At 36.1% G+C, this 20,237-nt stretch overlaps 1 protein-coding gene across 1 annotated transcript; it reads right to left on the reverse strand.

The window, feature by feature from the left end:
* Positions 1 to 430: 430 nt before the first annotated feature.
* LOC143866721 (uncharacterized) lies at positions 431 to 20,025 on the reverse strand. The gene is made up of 15 exons (XM_077376000.1): positions 19,931 to 20,025; positions 19,708 to 19,765; positions 17,351 to 17,432; positions 15,351 to 15,454; positions 14,271 to 14,397; positions 11,667 to 11,761; positions 10,310 to 10,433; positions 8,882 to 8,962; positions 6,607 to 6,705; positions 4,542 to 4,700; positions 4,387 to 4,450; positions 4,209 to 4,279; positions 2,010 to 2,054; positions 1,601 to 1,774; positions 431 to 1,070 (listed from the first exon to the last, which is right to left on the reverse strand). The coding sequence occupies exons 2-15, from the start codon at positions 19,743 to 19,745 to the stop codon at positions 615 to 617; spliced, it is 1,719 nt and encodes a 572-aa protein (XP_077232115.1). The 5' UTR covers positions 19,746 to 19,765; positions 19,931 to 20,025; the 3' UTR covers positions 431 to 614.
* Between the last annotated feature and the right edge of the window lie 212 nt (positions 20,026 to 20,237).

The following is a 20,237-nucleotide window of genomic DNA, read 5'->3' on the forward strand; positions in this document are numbered from 1 at the left end:
TGATTTTAAGACGAGAGGGGTTTAGTAGTCATAAAAAATCCAAAAGAGGATTTCATGGGTTAAACTGAAATTATACGGGGTCTCTTTTTTTATTATTATTTTTGCAAGATAAGCAAGAACATATTGAACTTCAATGTTCACTCCACCTGATTGATCTAAAAAATGTGGGATATGTTCCAGTGAGAATGCTCAAGAAGATCCATAACCTAGGCATCACATGTGTTTGGTGAGTATGAACATTAATTTGATGGTCACCACAAAGTGAATGGTTATCCCATTTGCAAGATCAAGGCCTGCAAATCTTCAACAGTCAAAACTTTTCTCTATAGGGGGGGATCCCATTTAATCAGAGGGGGACCTGTGGAAATAGACTGTACTTGTGATGGCCACAAAGATCAATGGCAGCTGCCTGTTTTTTCATCCCTTCCCATGACAAAAGAATATGATTCACTCAAAACAATATAAACATTTCCAGAAACCAAACACCACTGCCACAAAAACACAAGAAAAAAGGTAATAAATACAACCCATGATCCCTGCTATTTTATCTTCCCCAATATATAACTGTCAATCCAATTTCCACATTTAACCCAATTTTCACAGCACCCTTTCTTTCACCTGTTGTTCCTAAAGAAGTTAAGACCCCAACGATGCACCAAACCATCCATGACATGGCTGGCTGGGTTCTTTTTTACTGTTAGCGTGGCAACAGTGCCACTTGTCCCGTCCGCATCCTGAGTCGACTCGTGACCATCCGATGAACTCCCTACACTCGTTAACATGTCACCATTGGTAGCATTTCTTATACTTGCTGACTCAGCTAACACCGGAGCACCAAATGTTGTTCCAGCATATATGCTTACGTCAGTTGACGGGTGTTCACCATTGGTTGCTGATGTGGAACTTGAACCTGTCGCTGTGGACCCAGTACATTGTTTGGAAGAAGATTCTGAGATATTTTCGTGTGAAGTATCGAGAGGAAGGCAGCTCGGATGGGATGGTTGATCTTTGTCTTCAGGGTGTCTGATCGCCAAGTCCTTCAGTGATTCGAGTACTGCCTCCATAAACATCTGCATTTTCCAGCAGAGATCAAAACCCAAGTCACAAATATTGTTCTCGAGAATTTCTCGGCCAGGGAAAATCTCGGGATAGATTAAATTTGTTTTATTTTTTTTGGGTTTATATCTGGAAAAAATGATAAAAATATTTTTTTTAGAAAAATATATAAATATATAAATTAAGAAAAAAAATAGAAAATAAAAATATCATATAAATATCGTGATATTATCGTGGTAAATGAAAATATCACTATTTTTTAAATTCTTGGGATTTATTCATTTTATCAAAATGTCGCGATAAAATCGCTATATTTTGAAAATCTCGGAGATATTTGTGACATAGATCAAAACACAATCACTTGAGTCAAAAGAGAAGAAAGTTAGTTTGGATATACCATAACGAAGACTTCTAACTAAAGACCCATAAGCTATGCCGAAGGTAAAGGACACTTGATCTATCAATGGTGAACAGAAACAAGTACAGAGAACTGCTAAAAGCCTAAAGCTTGAACATGTGAAACCTGAGGAATAAATGGACCTACCCTTTCTTCATCTTCCACGTTGGATGGAAAATCTGCTAAGCTATCAAATGAGTACTCCAAATATTGACCATCTATTATGGTTGGAGCTAGGGGACTAGAGGAATGATCATTTGAGAAGTCAAAAGTAATTAACCCTGAAGATGATGATCCGAGATCAGTTTCACTTCCTCTCACCTGCATTAAGAAGAAATGGTAAGTGGATTGTACTTTAGGATTCTAGCAACATTTAGCATGAACGTAATTATGTGGCATTATAATGCTATGTACCCAACCAGATATCTATCAGAGTTAAAAATCTTATTTTTCTGGTACAGTGAGAACTGCTGGTAATGTCTTGAAACTCATTGAATGGACAATGGAGAAAAACAGAAACGCCAGAGCTATAAAAAGAATATGGCAAAGAAGATACCTCTGGTCCAGATTGTTTCTCTTGCAAGGAAATATCAGCAGGGACCTGAGTAGTTTTAAAGAGACAAATGAATAAGGGCATCTTTCAAGAAAGCTTGTTCTAGATAATTGAAGAATTAAATGGTGCCCAAAAATGCTAAATCCATGAGAGACTATCAACACTGACCTCAGTAGTTTCAAGGAGACAACTACATAACGGTGTTATTCAAGGATGTTTGTTCCAGGTAAATGAATATAAAAAATTAAATAATTAAATGGTCCATTTACGATCTGCCCAAAGTTGCTTAAGCCATGATTTCTAACAATGTTTTAATGTGCTAGATATGCTTCACCTTCCCAATAAGTTTCATATTATTAAAAAGCAAAATCTATCGTTAGAGGAATGCCATATCATGACTTTATACCACATAATTGCTATACAAAATCACTACAAATAATCATCTCATATTAGAAATCAACAGTTCCTCACTGTATAGAAGGGCATTTGTAAACAGTCCCTCACGGAAGCCCAATCCTTAGTTCCTTACTATATTTTTCCTTATAGATGTAATCTTTGACTCGTTAAAAATAAGTCCCTTCTTGGGTTTCCAAGAAAAGGGAACTTTTCAGTATCCTCAAGGTCATCCGAATCTATGTCAAAATGACTTGTAATTATGTTTGCTAATTTTTTCATTATGAAGATGTGAAATTTTTTTAAAAAAAATCTACATATTAAGAACTTAGAGATGTACGGAACCTTCTTCTTCTTTTTTGAGACGGTAGAAAAAGAATATATTAAGAACCGAGTTGGTTCACAGCAAGGTACAGAATACGGAACCTATTAACCTAATCGTTATTTGAAGGACCACAATTTCTACAGTTTGAGTTATGCAACAGTGATGGTATGACCGTCAGAAAGTTGCAGGAGTGCGTCGATTTTTTGTGTATTTTTTTTAGTAGCCCTCTACTCATTCATGTCTGAAGTCAGTACTACAACATCCTCAAGTAGTGTGGATGGGCCACGCAGGTATCAATGATGACAATCCGGGAATGCGTATTACAATCGTCAAGCTAGATGTAACAACTTTTTTTGGAATGGTCTCAATCAACAAGAATGCTTATTAGAGGGAAAGAAAAACTTGGCCACATTAAAGGGAAGGTAAGTGAACCTACAAAGATGATTCATCTTATGACAGATGCGAAGCTGAAACTTCAACTTTAATGGCATGGTTACTTCATTCTCTGATGCCAGATATTAGCAAATGGTTCTTATTCTTGAAGACAATCAAAGACATAGGGGATGCTATGGTTTAAACATATTCTCAAGTTGAGAATTTTGAAAGGGTATACAAGCTCTGTCATGATATCTCTCATCATCATTAGGGAGAGAAATCTCTAGCTAGCTACTTACACCTCCTGCGATTTGGGAGGGATTAGGTCACCACTACTCTTTTGAGTCAGTATACAGTGTTGATGCAATAGCTTATAAGAAGTGTATTCGTATTTTGAGTTTCTTGTTGGTCTGAACTAGGGTTTGAGATGGTCAGAGTTCCATTGCTTAGAAAGGATGAGCTAAGCATCTATAGTTAGTGTTTGCATATTTTTATGACATATTAATGCATCTATAGTCAGTGCTTGCAAATTTGCATCTACCAAACAAATTACAAAAATAAAATGCTTTAGTTATCAAAAAATTCATGTTTAGTAACTTAAGCATGTACATCACTCCTACCATTTTTGTTCCAGCTCACTTTGACTTATCTCTGCTCCATTGAAACTAGCAGCAGTATTGTGTAGTTTTCTATAGAGTCATCTTTCCAGCACTCAACAATGGATTTTTACATCAATACACGTATCAGTGTGTTAGCTATTTACAGGTTCAAATTATGCGGGAAATTTCATTAAATTATGAATGATTCCGTAATCATACCAAGATAGTGCCCGAGTAGTGAAACTGTGGAAGTCAAAGATATTGAAAAACATTTATATCGGCTTCTTTAGTTCATAGGAATATATTACACAGCACTTTTTACGGGCATCGTCGAAATACTGTTAGCAGCTAATATTGCATGCCATGGTATATCAATATGAACTAAATAAACATTTGGATGGAAAGATAATAGGTATATAATACACTTAATCATCAATAAAATGCAATTAACATGATCTGTTGCACCATTTTATCAACCAAAACAAACCATGAAGCAAACTTGCCACTTACATCTATTCGACTCATAGGTCTTTTGGGACATATTTGATTAATGTCAACTTTTGTACCGTCTGTAGTGAGTTCTGTAACCCATAGAGATGAGAGTCAAAATAAAAAGAAAGCCAAAAATTGTAGAATTTGAAACCGAGTGCATGCATTGCAATAGAGATGTATGGTTCTCAAGACATGCCTTTCAATGAATCTAGGGCAGTGAGATTTATATATCCTTTCTCATGCCCGATATCCCAATCATCCTGTAAATGGTATCATCACTTAACAATTAAAATGGAAACTCCAAAGAATGGGATCCAAACATACAGTTATGTGCACTGGCAGATCCCTTACCTTGTCAAAATAATTTGTGATGGTGTGAAAATAATTTTCCTCAAACGCATCCTTCGGAGGCATTAAAACATTGTGAAAGAAAATGGTTATAGAATCAAAGTAGAATCGTGGACGTGGAGAGTTGTGATCTCCCTCAAATTTGATGATATTTTTCTCTCCCTGCAAGTTTCATAAATTAAGTCAGCATCAAAGGAAATAAAATGGTGGAGAATTGTTTTCCTACGGACTACTGTTCCTAAAAATTTTATGGAAAAAATTCAGATGAATACCACTGACGGTTCCTAAATCTCAGAAGTAAATGAATTTAAAATAATGGAGAATGTTCTTGGCGGCATGGTTTTAAACTTCGACCGAAATCCGAAATTTCGGCCGACACCGAAATCATGAAAACCCGAAACAGTATTTTATTTCAGTCGAAATTTCGATTTTTCCTAAATTTTACCCAAAAAACCTTTTTTTTTTAATTAATTTAATATTTCACCGGAATTTCAACCGAAATTACAGAAATTTCGGCCGAAATTTAATGTTGAATAAAATATTCTTTTCTTTGTTTCGCCGGATTTCGGCCGAAATTTCGGTTGAAATTTCGAAATTTCAGGGGTCCGGTGCCGAAACCGAAATTTTAAACCATGCTTGGCGGTAATAATTTTCAGGATGGCAATTTCTCGGTTTCTCTTACATGGTTATATTTCACCAAAAAGGCTCCTAGAATTCATTTATCTTTTCTTATCGGTGCTTGTCAAATAGTAATGTTAAGACAAGAAGAAATCTTGGCCGGCTACATGCAACATCAACAAATTACATTAGTCTTGCCTTTTACAAAATTTCATCTATTTATATGAAGCTGTATGCTTACAAATACACTGTGGTGCCAATTTTAGCTGTGGAACTTTACTTTAGAATAACACAAGTTCAAAGCTCTGCCGGCTACATGCAACATCAACAAAATTCCATCACATGGTTGATCCTCTCGACCAGTTGCTATAATTGATCTTATACTTTCTGAATCAGTGGCCAAAGCTTGAAAATCACTTCTAGGAGCCACAACAAATGTTCAAAACAAACCCAAAGAAGGCCTGCACTCATACACCGAACGAATGTACATTGCTTGGAACCCTCAACAAAACAAAAAAGTTGCTAATTGAGGAATAAACTGCAAGAAAGTTAGGCGGTCTCTCTCGTCGCTGGTTTCGGCTCCTCTATCACCGAAACAGGAGAGTCGGGCTGAGACGGACCAGATGGAGCAGGAAGATCTAATCTCTTTCGGCGAATGTAGACACTCAAAGGACTACCAATAGTAGGTGGATCAGAAGCAGGAAGAACAGAATGAGAAAGAACATTCTGTTGAGAGAACAAATCGCAGGAAATAGCATCAAAATCAGAAACCACAAGCAAATAGCAGAGAGAGAACAAATCCCATTTGGCGTCGAACCAAAGAGAAGCGAGAATAAGTAATAGACCTAGTTAACAGCCTTTGCCTCTGCAATTTGTCACATCTACAAAGCCACAAACCAGTGCCAACAAACTCAACAGTTCAATAGAAAACCACATTTTGAACTTATAACCACACAATCCAGTAGAAAAGTTTTTGTTCCACGTCGTCTCAAATGCAAAGCCTCTAGAAAGACCCACTTCTCTTTGTAGACGCATAAATGTTGAATTCCATCTAAATAGAGATCAACCAGGACATTAACCTACGCATGACTGATTGAAGAGAAGTCCAGAATTCTTGTGGCATTTGAATTCAATTTTCAAGGAAAAAAAACATTTTTGTCTGTCAAAGGCCGCCTTCATCCAATGGAGGGTCTGTGCAGGCCACAGTTCTACTTAGTTACTAGGATATGGTTTGAGCTCATGGGTGGATGGAATTTATCCTAAGTTAAAAATGTAATAAAGCAAATGGAGCAGATACAAATCTAACTAAAATTAAAGGTATTCTATCATCCATCAGAGCAAGAAGAAAATGAATTCAATAAAACAAAGAATGCACTACATAGAATATTAACAAGAGAAGAAAGAACCACAAATAAAAACATACATAAAGATGCTAAAGCCAAAAACTTACTGCGTAAGAATCATATATCCTATCAGAATGGTGAGGACGAATAAAATCATCATCAATGGCATGCCCTAGCAAAACCGGGACAAAACAACACTGCGCTACCTATAAGAAATAGATGATAAAAGAATTAATTCCCAATGAAGCATCAACTACATGCTAACAAAATTTTATGAAATAATCAAGCCTAGATTACATAAAAGAAAGTAAGAGACTATTAAGCAACAATAAATATGTCAAGAATAAAGACCATAAACTAAATAACAAATTATACATATCTATATCATATTGTATTATGACCATCCACATCAATGTTGTTAAAGTATAAAAGATTTAATAACACGTTCTCCAACAGCTTAAGCTTTTGGAGTAACTGGTTGTTTCACAAATGTTAAGCCGAAAAAGTTGTTTTGGGTGGACAGGTGATGACAAGGAAAAGCTTCTCAAAAAAGAGAAACAAATTACACAAGGGGCAGAGACTTTCCTGCAGTCAATGTATCACTATGTACATTCTTTCTAGCTAAAGAATCTGCCATCTCATTTAGACAATCTAGATACATGCAATTAAGAAAAATTGGCACATCTACATAGTTCTAACATCTTATCAATTATGTGAGCTGGTATCCATGTTCCAGGATTTCGCTGAGAAGCCCCAGAAATTGCAGTAAAAAAGTCTAGCACTATTTCTTCCGGAACTTCCTGAACAATATAAGAAGGCCATAGAGAAGATCATTCACCTTTCCTAATAGGCCAGAATATGACTTCATTACAAGATAAAACATTTGTTGTTTCTAAACATATACCCCACCCAGTAAGACCTTTGATACAAAACAACTTGCTAGCCACAGAAGATGACGCCCCCAAAACATGTGAGGACAGACCGTCTCTTTACCCTATGACATGGTTAGAGAGAGCACATGTAGTGGTCAGTTACCAACAAAAAAGGGAGTAAATTCTTCCACCCAGCCCATTGGCAATGCTTTTCAAGGCAAGTGCAATCCAATGATTGTGAAATATGAAAAGTAGACTGTGATCAAGAAATAGAATTTGAAAATCTATGGTTTCTGAAGACATTTTACATTAAAAAATTTCTTTTTCCTTAGCTGTCATCTATGTAGACCATATGGGACAAAGTATAAGTCTATAAGTCTATTGTGCATCCTTTCTAATCACAAGAGTAAGGAGTGTGTTATTTTGGCTTCACTCTTAATTATATGCTTTAGTGGTTAATGTAAAGCAGAGAACAATGTTGATCATGCAATCATAACATCCAATAATTTGTATTGTTTGTCGTTGAATGTGAACAGTTGCTTATTGTAGTTTTTTATCGTCCATATTCAACAAAAAAACATATTACTGGATGAAAGATTTGGAGATTATTGGTCCGATTTTTGCTTCATAAGATATTCAAAGCAGGTCCTATCAAGTGAACGGTTCGTATCAATGAAAGGTGGGCCTCAGTGTGCCGTATGAATTAGTTCTAAATCCCCCTTTTCAAGGATAATTGGACCTGGGTGTCCAAAAACATATAGAAAGTTGACCTTACTAGTTTCATTTGAGCTGTACATGGAGAATTTTCAACCGTACCACTGTGAGCAAGTTTTATGGCACAGCTTAAGGGATGTAGCAGCCTTGGAGATCGATCAACAGTGCAATTCTTTGAAAGTTTTTTTTTTAAAAAAAAAGTGATTATTTTGTTTGCTAATCCAAGCTAGTTTAGTATTGGGATGAAATCATTAAAACAAAGATACTGATAATAAATATGAATAAATAAATATGAATTGGAGATGAATATGTACGAGGAGAGAGAGAGAGAGAGAGAGAGAGAGAGAGCATAAATTATGGCTAATGAAGCTAATTTGTTATTAGGACGGGATCAAATAAAAAAAATAACATGAATACAATGACAATAAATATGAATTGGAGATGAATAACTCTAAAAAAAATACCATCCTAATATGGCATTGTTCAAGAAGTTACTAAGAATTGGGTATGAAATGGACCCATATGACTTTCAAAAAATTCAGCCCCAGAGCAGCACGTATTTATTTATTGAATGATAAGAGCAGCATGTATTTACATTATGAAGCTCTTATGACATTAATCCATTTAGTTTTGACAGTAAAATCAAGATTCCCCACAAACAAAAAAGCTTAAAAAATGAAGATCTTATATGACATTAATCCATTTGATTTCGACAACAAAATCAGGATTTCCAACAAACAAAATGTTTCAAATTAATCATCAACAATTCTTAAATTAGTTTATGGGAAGAATAAACCTTAATGGCATTTAGATCCATTATGTCGAACTTCGCTTTTCTCAAGATAACCTTCCTCATGTATTGGATAGCAAGCTTCACCTAGAATAATACACTGAATTAGTTTTTATCCGTGTAAATACATATCATGAAGAATATATGGTAAGCTATGGCATCAATACGTAAGCAGATAATGAATGGCCAAGGGAATTTCATGCTAAGTAAACACAAAAGTTTGTTCATGTTCATGAGACATTGACACGAAACTTTCAGCCTTATAAACAAAATATGGTAAACAGGAAATCCTTATGAAGCTTATATCCAACTCTTCACTCATTTAACCTGATTAAACACTATTGCAGTGGGGGGACATCCCTCTTTTACTATGAATAAATTACAAGGATGCCTTTAACAAGTTCTAGGAAGGACTAACCGTGGCTCCACTATTCACCTTCGACTGGTTATTGATCGAGCAGGCCCCCTTCTCCATATCAAAATCCACCTCCAAACCCTTCTTAGAAGAGCTAAACCGAGACTGCTTTGACTCTAGGCCTGCCAGGGTTTCCAAGCCTTCATTCATGGCTGTAACTTCTGCCCCCACAACTCCACTTACTTCCTCTTAAGCCCTCACCACTTTCTTCTAATTCCTCCCACACGAGTTACTACTGGGGATGTTTAACTTCTCCTGCACCTCCTCCCTGGACAGACTCACTCCTCTGTCGGTAAAAACCCAGAATCCCATTCCTCCTATTTTTCTGGATCGAAACACCCCTTCGGATTGGTTTTCCAATGCCTACCAACGGTGCTTCCCCCCCCACCAAAAAAGCAAAAAAAACAAAAACAAAACCATCTATAATAAAAAATTTGGGCATCCCGAACAGTAGCTTCCCACAGGAAATCGAGTATTTCCTCATAGCTATCATTTTAACGAGGATACACATAGCCCACTGTTCACTTGGAAGACATGTTTGGCGATGGCTTAATCTGGTACCAACATCAGTCCAGTCCGTTACTGCCAGTCCCTCCATGAATAGATGATCCTGAACCTTGATTGGGCCTTTATCAAAAGATACTTTTATAGTTTTTTTCGCTAAAGCTTTTGATTCGTGATTGATTGCAGGCACTGACCAGCTTGATGGAATTTCCAGTCGACGTGGGAGCATTTCCCACCATATAGCCTATGGTAGCCCATGAGATTAATGGTCCCAATCACCACAAATGGCTGCTAAATATATGGTCAGACGTCCTCATTAATCAGGAGCAGGAGAATAAGTGCGGGATAAGAAAATTTTTAGATTTACATTAAGCCAAAAACAACAGAGAGAGAAAAGACATTCATGGCAGGGAATAAAAGGAAATCGCTATAACATAAAAACAGAGGGCACATCTACAAAATAGGTCGGTAAAATCAGCACACAAAAGAGTTGGTTTTATGTAATATATACTTACAGTGAATTTTGGTATGCGAATACTGTATGTATCCACTTGTTCCATCATCAAATCAACCAAATTCGAGAATGGGCTGTCAAGAACCATTCCTGCAATTGATGGATCCTCGGCTCCATACAATAAACTGTCAGCAAGAAGGATGGTGTTCTTAGCACATATAGAGAAAATCATCATGAATCAATCTCTGAGACTTCAACAAAAGAAATCCCTGTAAAAATAAGAGAAACTACCCAACTTGAGCAGTGGTAACTGGTATAAATAGTATTGGTTCTATTCGAAAAGGTACCGGATCTGTGTGCTCGGAAAAAGCTTATTGTGAGCACATGATGTGGCAAAAGAATATTCCAAAACCAAATAAAACATATTAGAACAATGTTGGCTACCAAATTTCAATTTGCAATTTATCTTAGAGATAACATTTTCACAAAAGCAACGCAACAATATGGATACAATTCTTATTGTGTTTAGATGTTAAAAAGATGAAAACAATGTTGAAATAGATTTAAGGCAGCAGTGGAAGCCTTCAAGGCACCAACAAAAGGGATGAATGGTTACAGAGTTTCAACTTGGCTCCAGCTTGGCCTACATATATATGTGCTATGCACACGGAAACATACAGATACACACATAAATTTCAAAGTGTTTTATAAATAGAACAGACAACCCAAACATCATTATATTTCTTTTAGGCCTCAACTAAAAAGCTTCAAGATGGAAACTGGTTTCTTAAATACCTTCCATCGACTCAAGAATTATTGAACAAAGATGTTGCATAATTGCCTATCTAGGATCAAGAAAGAGAGCAAGTAGACAAACAGTCACCATCAGGATCAATGCTAATGATCAATATTTGGCCAACACATGGGGACATGCATGTGCAATAGAGACCGTTGATCTTTTAGAACACCATGAGGGGACCCACATGCTCTTGGGCACATGCCGAACTGACATCCCATATGTAAGATAAAGGACATCAAAATCAACAGTTGAAATTTTCTAGTCGAAATCCTAAATCAGGTTTGATAGATCAAGGGGGGAGGATAATCTGATCAAGGTGTTCCCAGCAACATTTGGCCAGACTTGAGGTCTCCGGTCGGATCAACGAATCTGATCGAGTACATGTGGCACAAGGGGGGGCTCAGAAAGTCTTTAGGAAGGAGCCTAGCAGCCACCCTCCTCCTTTCTTTCTTTTTTGCAATCTTCATCATGAAATAATTCAGACCAATAAATTTCTTGCTCGATACGATCGTTCGCAGAAAGATCACCCAATTATACGAGTGAATCACAGTATGACCAGGCATTCAAGGCCCAAGATGCAGCATAAACCTAATAGAAGATCAGATAGTGTGAAGAAAACCTTGTTACGGCACCCATTGAACGCCCCCACAAACCAATGCGAGATACATTCCCATTTGACCGCAAATGATTGACCACAGCCTTGAGATCTTCTTTCTGGAAACAGCCAACCATATCAGATATCAGTAAGTTGAAGGGGAAAAAACGAGGTTATACATGAAATAGTTGAAAGCTTGAAGACTGCAAAAGGAACTATGATATGGAAAGTGAAAAACTATTCGATAAAACATCCTACATTCTTTAAAATGTCATCAAGTAAATTGTATTTTCGAAGCATTCAGACAAATAACGAGGAAAGAAGAACCAAGAAACAACTATAAAAGGGGGGATGATGCTACTGGATCCCTCTCATAGACCCTTCAGAGTAACCCCAAAATTGGGCCTATGTCGTGACCCTACAAACAGTTCATAACAAACCATGAAATGGCCCACAGTTCAATCCATCAAATCCAAAGAAAAAAGAAAAGAAGAGAACAAGAAAGACATGCCTGAATTCGTTCCCAAGTCTAATTATGTCACCTTGGCATCATGCTGATGTCAGTGGGTGGTCGCATAGGTCTTGGTTTAATAAAAAAAATTTGAAAGTATAGTCATTTCATTTTTAAAGGAATTCTGGTGGTTTCTGTTTGATTTTTACAAACTTCTAGATAGGATTCTAGAAAATGGTGTTTTTTGGAATGTTAATTGGACTGGGATATAACATCCATCTCTATTTTGGAATTGAAGTCTTTCTACCTGGGAAGCTATTTTTAGCGAATCTTTAGAACAAGGAAGAGACTAAGCTAGTTTGGGATTTAAGTTAGTTTTACACTATACCTATGTAATTCTTTTTAGTAGAGTGTTATTTTAATGTCAATTAAATAGGATCCATCTTGTATGGCCCTAATTCCATGGATTGTAATTAATCATAAGAGTGATGTTTATAAAAAAAAGGTTTAAAGTCATTGTGTTGGGTGTTAAACTCTATGAAAAAACAACTTTCTCTGCCTCCTTTTTTCCTTCTTCTCTTCAATTTCTTCTTTCTTTACATGAACTAAGGAACCACACCCCCCCCCCCCCCCCCCACCCCGCCCCCGGCGGCGTAGAACATGTAGAAACTTGTGCAAATGTCAAAATTTTAGAATGAAACATTAGGAAATTCAAGAATAAACAAAAACACATACTTAGAAACCATCACTTAAGCAATACAAGAATCTAGAATGGTTTAACATCGAACACCTGGTGACATAACATATCGCGCAGATCTGATAATTCAGTGCATACCACATTTCACATCTAATTCATATAAATATTCATACATAACACATACACTGCCTTTCACATGCAATTCATATAAATATAATTATCTAATACATAGTGATATAACCTAACACTAACGCCTACGATTTTGTTTTCGGTATGAGTTTCAGTTTCAATATATGCTTCGGTGGGGATGAAAACAGAAACATTTCGATTGTTTCGTGTTGGTTTCAGTGGAAATTTAAAATCATATTCTCTTCCTTATATATTAATTATATGTACTATTTACAAGAATGACACTAATAAGTGAGAAAGAAGTGAAAGTACAATTTTACCTATGTAGACATGCATAAACCGCTATATCTCAACACTCCCCCTCAAGTTGTTACAAAGATATCACGCATTCACAACTTGCCACTGATATGAGGTAGCCAGCTTGTAGATATTGCTTTTGTAAAGGTATCTGCTAACTGTGCTTGCGTAGGAATATACGGGACACAAATTTTACCGCTTGATCTTTTCTTGGATAAAGTTACGATGATCGGGTTGAACTGGATTGTATGCCATACATTTTTTTGGGGGGGACGGGGGTGCTTAATAAATTTATTTTATTTATTTGCATGAATATTCATGTAGAGGGGGTATCATACCTAGTGCTTTGATATACATAAGGGAAAGAAAGGAAGAGAAAAGGGGACTTTCTTGGTTATAGCTTTGTTTTGTATTGAGAATATTAAGGTTTACTATATTTATCTTCTTCGTTATCTTCTTAGATCCATTGGTTGCTGTATTTTTCTTCTCCCTCTTTCATACTAGTTTACAGTAGTTGGTATCAGAACATATTTGGTCGGTAATCATTGTGGACCATGGCGGAAGGAGGAAATAATCCACCAAAGCAACAAGAATATGTGTCATGAGGAGTTTCGAGCTTTGCAACAATTGAGATAATAACATTAATAGTTGAAGATAGATTTGTGATAATAACACTGAAAGATGCAACAATTCAAAATATTGTTCCAAAATATGTATTCGACAAGTGATGGCTTTATGTGGCAATCAACATGTTAGTACTGAAATGCATTTAATTACGGATTTTTTTTTTTGGGAATGGTAACATTTAATTACAGATTTGTTAGAAAGAAAGTTACTAGAAAACCATGGGACTGAAATTTACAAGCATAAAACAGAAATAATGACACCACTAAATAGGTGAATAAAAAAAGCGTGGCCCAGTGCACGAGGCTCCCGCCAGTGCAGGGTCTAGGGAGGGCTAGATGTACGCAGGCACGCAGCCTTACCCGTGCTTTACAGAGAGGCTGTTTTAAATTTTTCAGAACTTGAATTCTTTAATTGTTTAAAGACTTACTTCATTCCATCCTAGAGTGACATGTTCTCCTGACGAGAGCCCGGATCCTGAAAAGTCAAGGGTGAATACTGTAATGTATGAAGGAAGCAAAATAATAGCAGCTTCACTGGCATCTGCTCTGCACCCACTGGTAAAGCAAGATATAGTATCAGTAAAAACAAACTCAACTACATGGAGTCATAGGTATAATTATGTGACTCTTTCCTTTTGAACTATCTCTAAACAGAAAATTACAAAGAAGCTACAAATATAAGTAGTAGCGAATGCTTATCACTGAGCAAAATTTGGTTTCAATAAATTTCAATCAAAGGGGACTATTGCAAGCACATCATCAAAAGTGATTTATACTAGGGAACAGAGGAATGATTAAATCCTCAGATCTACAAGTATCAAAGAAACAAATCACTGCCAACATTAATAGGGGATGGTATACTCACCCATTTTTCTTCCTGGGCACACCCCTTTGTAGTGTAAAAGGGTAGTCATAAATACAATAGAGAGGGCTGGCCCAGGGAAGGAAAGGGGGCGAATATATCACTTCCCCATGTACACTGGCTCTTTGTACCCCTAATCAAGGTTTTAAATTTCGACCGAAATCCGAAATTTCAGGTTTCGGTCGATAACGAAATCGAAATTGGATAACCTCGAAACGTCACTTTATTTCAACTGAAATTTCGAAATTTCGGTCAAATTTCGTTTTCCTGAAATTTCGGTCCAAAATTTTAGGGACCCCGTTAAAATGTATATTTTATTTGTTATTTAATATTTCCCTGGAATTTCAGGTGAAATTACCAAAATTTCGGTAATTTCATTTCGCCTGAAATTTCAGCCCGGATAAAATATTGCTTTTTTTATTTCGTCCAATTTCGAACGAAATTTCGAATTTTCGGCAAAAAATTCAGTTTCGGTGAGGAGCAAGACGCATTCCGAAACCGAAATTTAATACCTTGCCCCTAATTGCATTTCTATCAGTGTAAGTAGCCATTCTGTCTGACATGTATACACCATATGGACATCAATAGCTTTACTGAAGCCCCTAGAACATATTAGACTTTTTTAATCTAGTATTTCTTGACATACCTGTTTCCATGGCAGTATATTACACATGGAAGTGCCTTTCCTTCAGGAATGGTAAGAGGCATGTAATGACTACACTGAAGTACATTCCCTTGATTATTAATAACCTGCAAAATGGTTAAAGAATGTCTATTTAAAGGCTGGCCACTGTCTAATAGAATCATTTCAGAAATTTAAATCACCATATGCACATATAATATCACAAAATTATGTGTTTCTTGACATCCAAATGATCATAAGAGCATCAAAACACCCACTACTCTTTGAACAACCAGATCAACAATAAAACATTTGAATGAGTACGCTGGGAGTGAACAAAGGCACCATCCAAGTGAGATATGGGCGCAATCCATCAGTAAGGATTACTTCAAGAATAATGTTATATTCAATTTCATGAAGGCATTAATTTCAGATACAGATTTTCAAAATCAAACAATAGATACAACTGGACATATCAAGTTTAGTAACAACTGTGTATAACGACCTTTTAAGCCATAGGTGGACATGTCTTAAAAGATGTTCATCAATGGGAGATAATTGCGCATTCTGCCTTTTTAAGAGATGACTGAATAGTGAAAAAAAAAGAAGATTACATGTGCACATCTATGGGCAATGATAATGCGGAATACAAAAGGGGCTTTAGTGGCATCCATGGTTTTAAATTTAAGCCGAAATCCGAAGTTTTGGTCCGAAATTTCAGATTTCGGCCGAAATGACCGAAATTTGAAAAAAAAAATCAGTTTCAGTAGGGACCGAAACCGAAATTTAAATCCATGGAGGCACGGCAAGACGATCAGTCAAGTCGTTTGCACAGCTAGGAATTCGAAAAAAAGAAAATAGCTCCTAGAAATTGAATCGATAGAGCTAGCAAATTGTGGGGTGTCTCGTAATGACATGAGTGTTTTTTAACCTTGGCCCTTTTGCTATGTAGGCAGCAGTTGTGGTCCTTTCCTCTGTAAGGATTTGACCCTTGTTTTTATTAACATATTAATCATTTGAAGAAAAAAATCTACACCCCAAAAGACACAAATAGACGTCCAAAGTCCTCAAATAAAAAAAATCAATGAAACCTAGAAAGAAAAAAACGAAAATTTGGGGGGCTTTTCTGCTCACAAATTGGGCATCAGTAGAACCCCAAAACAGACCAAAATACCCCTACTTAATTAACTTAAAACCTACCTGAGGCCTCTCTTGAAAACATACTATAACTTGTTTTCTCGATTAAATGCACTCCCTTTTAACCCCCGTCACAAGTCTAATGAACTCCATCCCCTTTTTGAGGTGATAGGATCCCCTTCCTATCACTTATGTCAATTTATAAAATCCCTAAATTACCTTTAAAAACAAAAGAAACTCCCCCTTATTCTTTTTCTTTTCTTCTTTCTTGTTTTTTTTTTAATGAATATGTGAAATTTTACAATAGGAAAGAAAAGCAAAAGCCAAAAACAAACCGAAGGGGGGGAATACTTTACCCAACAAAAGACAAAATCATCTAAAGTGGTCGGAGAGCATGCCAAACAAGTAAATTTGTGCAAATCCCCCCCAAATTTGCTAACTTATCAGCTAACAAATTCCCTTCCCGATAAATATTGGAACATCAAAACTCAGCCACGCGTGATACGAAATCATGCATCACCAAAAAGATCCTCTTAAACTTCCAAGGGGGAGGGGACCTGGAAGTGTTATACAACCTTATTTGTCTAAAGTTACTTATCCCCTTCTATTGCTTTGATATGATATAAATTTCCTACTGTAGCCTCTTCAATTTTCTTGCATTGCAAGAAGACAAGTTAGGCACACACTATTTCATGGTTTACTTTATAGATTTTTTTTTCTTGGAATATTGCCCATCTCAGTTACTGTCTCTTTTGTTATGGAAACCAAAGATACCCTATTTACTATGAATAGAATTCTACATTTTAAGAAGGTAAACCTATGAAAGGCCACACAGCCACACATTAAGAACTAATAAGCTATGAGAAATAGAAAAAAGGGTACTTCACCTCCAGATCCTTTCTCTGAAACCATTGTCCCTTTAGCATAAACTCCTGATCCAACAGGTCGTTTTTTGGGCTATAATCAGCTCTGCAATCCAAAATATACAAGAATTATGCTCTCTGAAAATTATTAAGCACAGGCAACACGATAGAAAAAAGTGCTGGCCCACGATAGAAAAAAGGGGGTATACTTGTAAATATAATAATTTATTATTATAAAAGGTGATGTCCACCATGAGACGTCATAATCTATTTTTCCCGATTCACGATTTCTCCTTTTCTCACCTCTTATCTTTTCTTTGCTTCTCTTTTCTCTAACCCTAATACCGTATTGAACAATAGTAAAAAGGAAAAAAGGAATCCTCAGTATACTTCTATCGCTGTTCCCACGCATGCATGATGTATGCAAAAACAAAAACAAAAGAAGAAAGGAAATTGAATGTTTTAGAAAGGAAGATGATTTTTTCACCCCCCACTCCCTTGCCGTAGGATTATGCGCCCCCCTTTTAACGTGAACCGGCAGACTTCAACGATTTTTTTTGTCAAATCAATTTAAAAGGGGGGTGCATAATCCTACGGGGGTGAAAAATCATCTCCCTTTAGAAACCCCATTTTCATGTTTTCTATGGGTCCGAAACACATGAGATTTTTTTATTTTTTTTTGGCATATCAATGCATAACAAATTGTATGGTTCAATACACATTGTATCATCCAATGTGCAAAATGTCTCAAATCAAATGGATTAAATAAGGACAATATATGGGTATAAACAGGCAACCCTCCATATCATATCTTGGGCAGCTGATTCGAAATGTATCTATCGAACAATCTGTCATAACATCCCAACTCTCATTCTGATCCAAGCGACAAAGTTTAGATTTCATATGGGTATATACAGCCAACCCTCTATATCATATCTTGCGTAGCTGATTCGAGATGTATCCTATTATATCGAACAATCTTTCATAACATCCCAACTCTTGTACCTTTTCCAAAAAAAAAAAAAAATCCCAACTCTCATTCTGATCCAATCTGCCAAGTTTAGATTTCATTCCCAGTCCCAAAACCTTTTAAACAAGTAAATATGCTTCTAGTTTAAGCTAAAATTTTTAAAAAAAAAACTTCATAAAGAAGAAAATCCAAATTCCTAAACAAACGCTTATTAAAACACCATCTTAGAACCTTCCAAAAATAACAGCAAAGAATTGCCAAAAATAAAGAAAAATAAAGAAAACAATTCCCTGAAATTTCCAGTAGAATAAGACCAGGTGTGCCCCTCTCCTGACGATCATGGTGATGCAATATAATCAGCTGGGCCTATTTTTGGCTCTTTTCTCTGCTTTTATGGTTGGTCTTCAAAACTTCAACACATGTGGACCACTTGGTTATTGACCTCCATATTTAACCAATTCCAAACACTGAAATCCCAGGGTTTCATCTTTGATTTTAGTCAATCTTAGATCATCCAGAAAAAGATAGGAAATTACTTCTTCTTCTTTTTTGAAATGATATGAAATTACATATGCAAGTACAGACCAGGATTTTCTATAGTTATTGTTTGAATTATATTAGAATTATAGAAGCAACCTAATAATAGTATGGTCTTCAGATTTCTAAACCACTTATAACAATGGTGAGACAGAGGAGCACCTCATATTTACAACTCATGTAGTGTTCTCATATACACCATTGGAAGCTTATTTATTAAATTCGCAGAGAAACACACACGGGTAAGAAAAATATATGACATAATTATAGAAATAATAACTGTTAAACAAATCAGGGCATATAGTGCTCTAAACAACCCCTCTATGTTAACATCTCTAATTGGAATTCAAATATAGAAAAATAAAAATCATGCACCCTGTCTCACATGACACCACATGAAAAATCCAAACAAAAAATTCACAAAAAACTACAAAAAAAGAACTCCGAATCATATTAAGGAAAGAAAAAAGAATTTTAAAAAAAAATCAAATTGAGCCATTCAAAAAGGGAAAAAAATCAAATGGAACATCCATATCAAAAACCAACCAAAGTAATTTCACAGAAACAACCAACAAATTAAACAAAATCCCAATCCACTCAATCCAAAAGAATTTAAAAAATGGAATTCAACATCCATATCAAAACCCCACCAAAGTAATTACACAGAAACAACCAACAAATTAATCAAAATCCCAATCCACTCAATCCAAACAGGCAATTTAAAGCAACCCACAAAAACCCAACAACAATTTACCAAAAAAAAAAAAATAGCCTAATTCAGCACAAGTAAAACATAACCCAACAGAAAAAGGATTCAAATAACATAAGCAGAACCCAAATAAAAGCAACATAAAAAAAATGAATTGGGTCTCACCTTGGAGGACGAATGATGAAATTCACGAGCTGCTCCATCAACCCAGATAAGAAACAAACTGAAATTTCAGGCAAATTGTCTTTGTGGGTATTTATCTATGGTTTCATATCATCAAATAAAAGCAAAAAGCAAACCAAAAAAGCCTTCAAGTATTCTCCTCCCACAGAAAAACAACTAACCCTAATTAATGAATTAAGAACAGAAGAAGACAAGAGGAAGTAACCAGATTTGTCCTCGATGGGTGCACTCTTAACCTGACCTTTGTGATCCCTACAAATGACCGAAATATTTCTGAAAAGTTTTGGAAGGGTATTTTTGTACTCTAAATGACAGATCTGTCCCTATACTTCTGAAAACGACAACTCATATGAAGAAAATTCTCTGGTCGGCGTAAGAATAAAGGCATTTTTCTTAGAGGTGAATGGCCCACCATGGGCCCTACACCATTAAAACATGAAATGTAAAATGGTAGGGCCCACCCTAATGCATAGGTTTGGATAGAGATGGTGGACCTCACATCATCAGTTACA

This window comes from Tasmannia lanceolata, unplaced genomic scaffold, assembly GCF_043159265.1.
Source record: "Tasmannia lanceolata isolate RefF3 unplaced genomic scaffold, GAP_Taslan_0.1 ptg000002l, whole genome shotgun sequence".
NCBI classification, from domain to species: domain Eukaryota; kingdom Viridiplantae; phylum Streptophyta; class Magnoliopsida; order Canellales; family Winteraceae; genus Tasmannia; species Tasmannia lanceolata.

Coding starts and splice junctions, on each gene's coding strand:
- LOC143866721 (XM_077376000.1), bottom strand. CDS start 19,745: ATGGAGCAGCTCGTGAATTTCATCATTCGTCCTCCAAG. Junction 4,701..6,606: donor GGATATATGATTCTTACGCA/GTAAGTTTTTGG, acceptor TGAAACTTGCAG/GGAGAGAAAAATATCATCAA. Junction 4,451..4,541: donor TCACAAATTATTTTGACAAG/GTAAGGGATCTG, acceptor TACCATTTACAG/GATGATTGGGATATCGGGCA.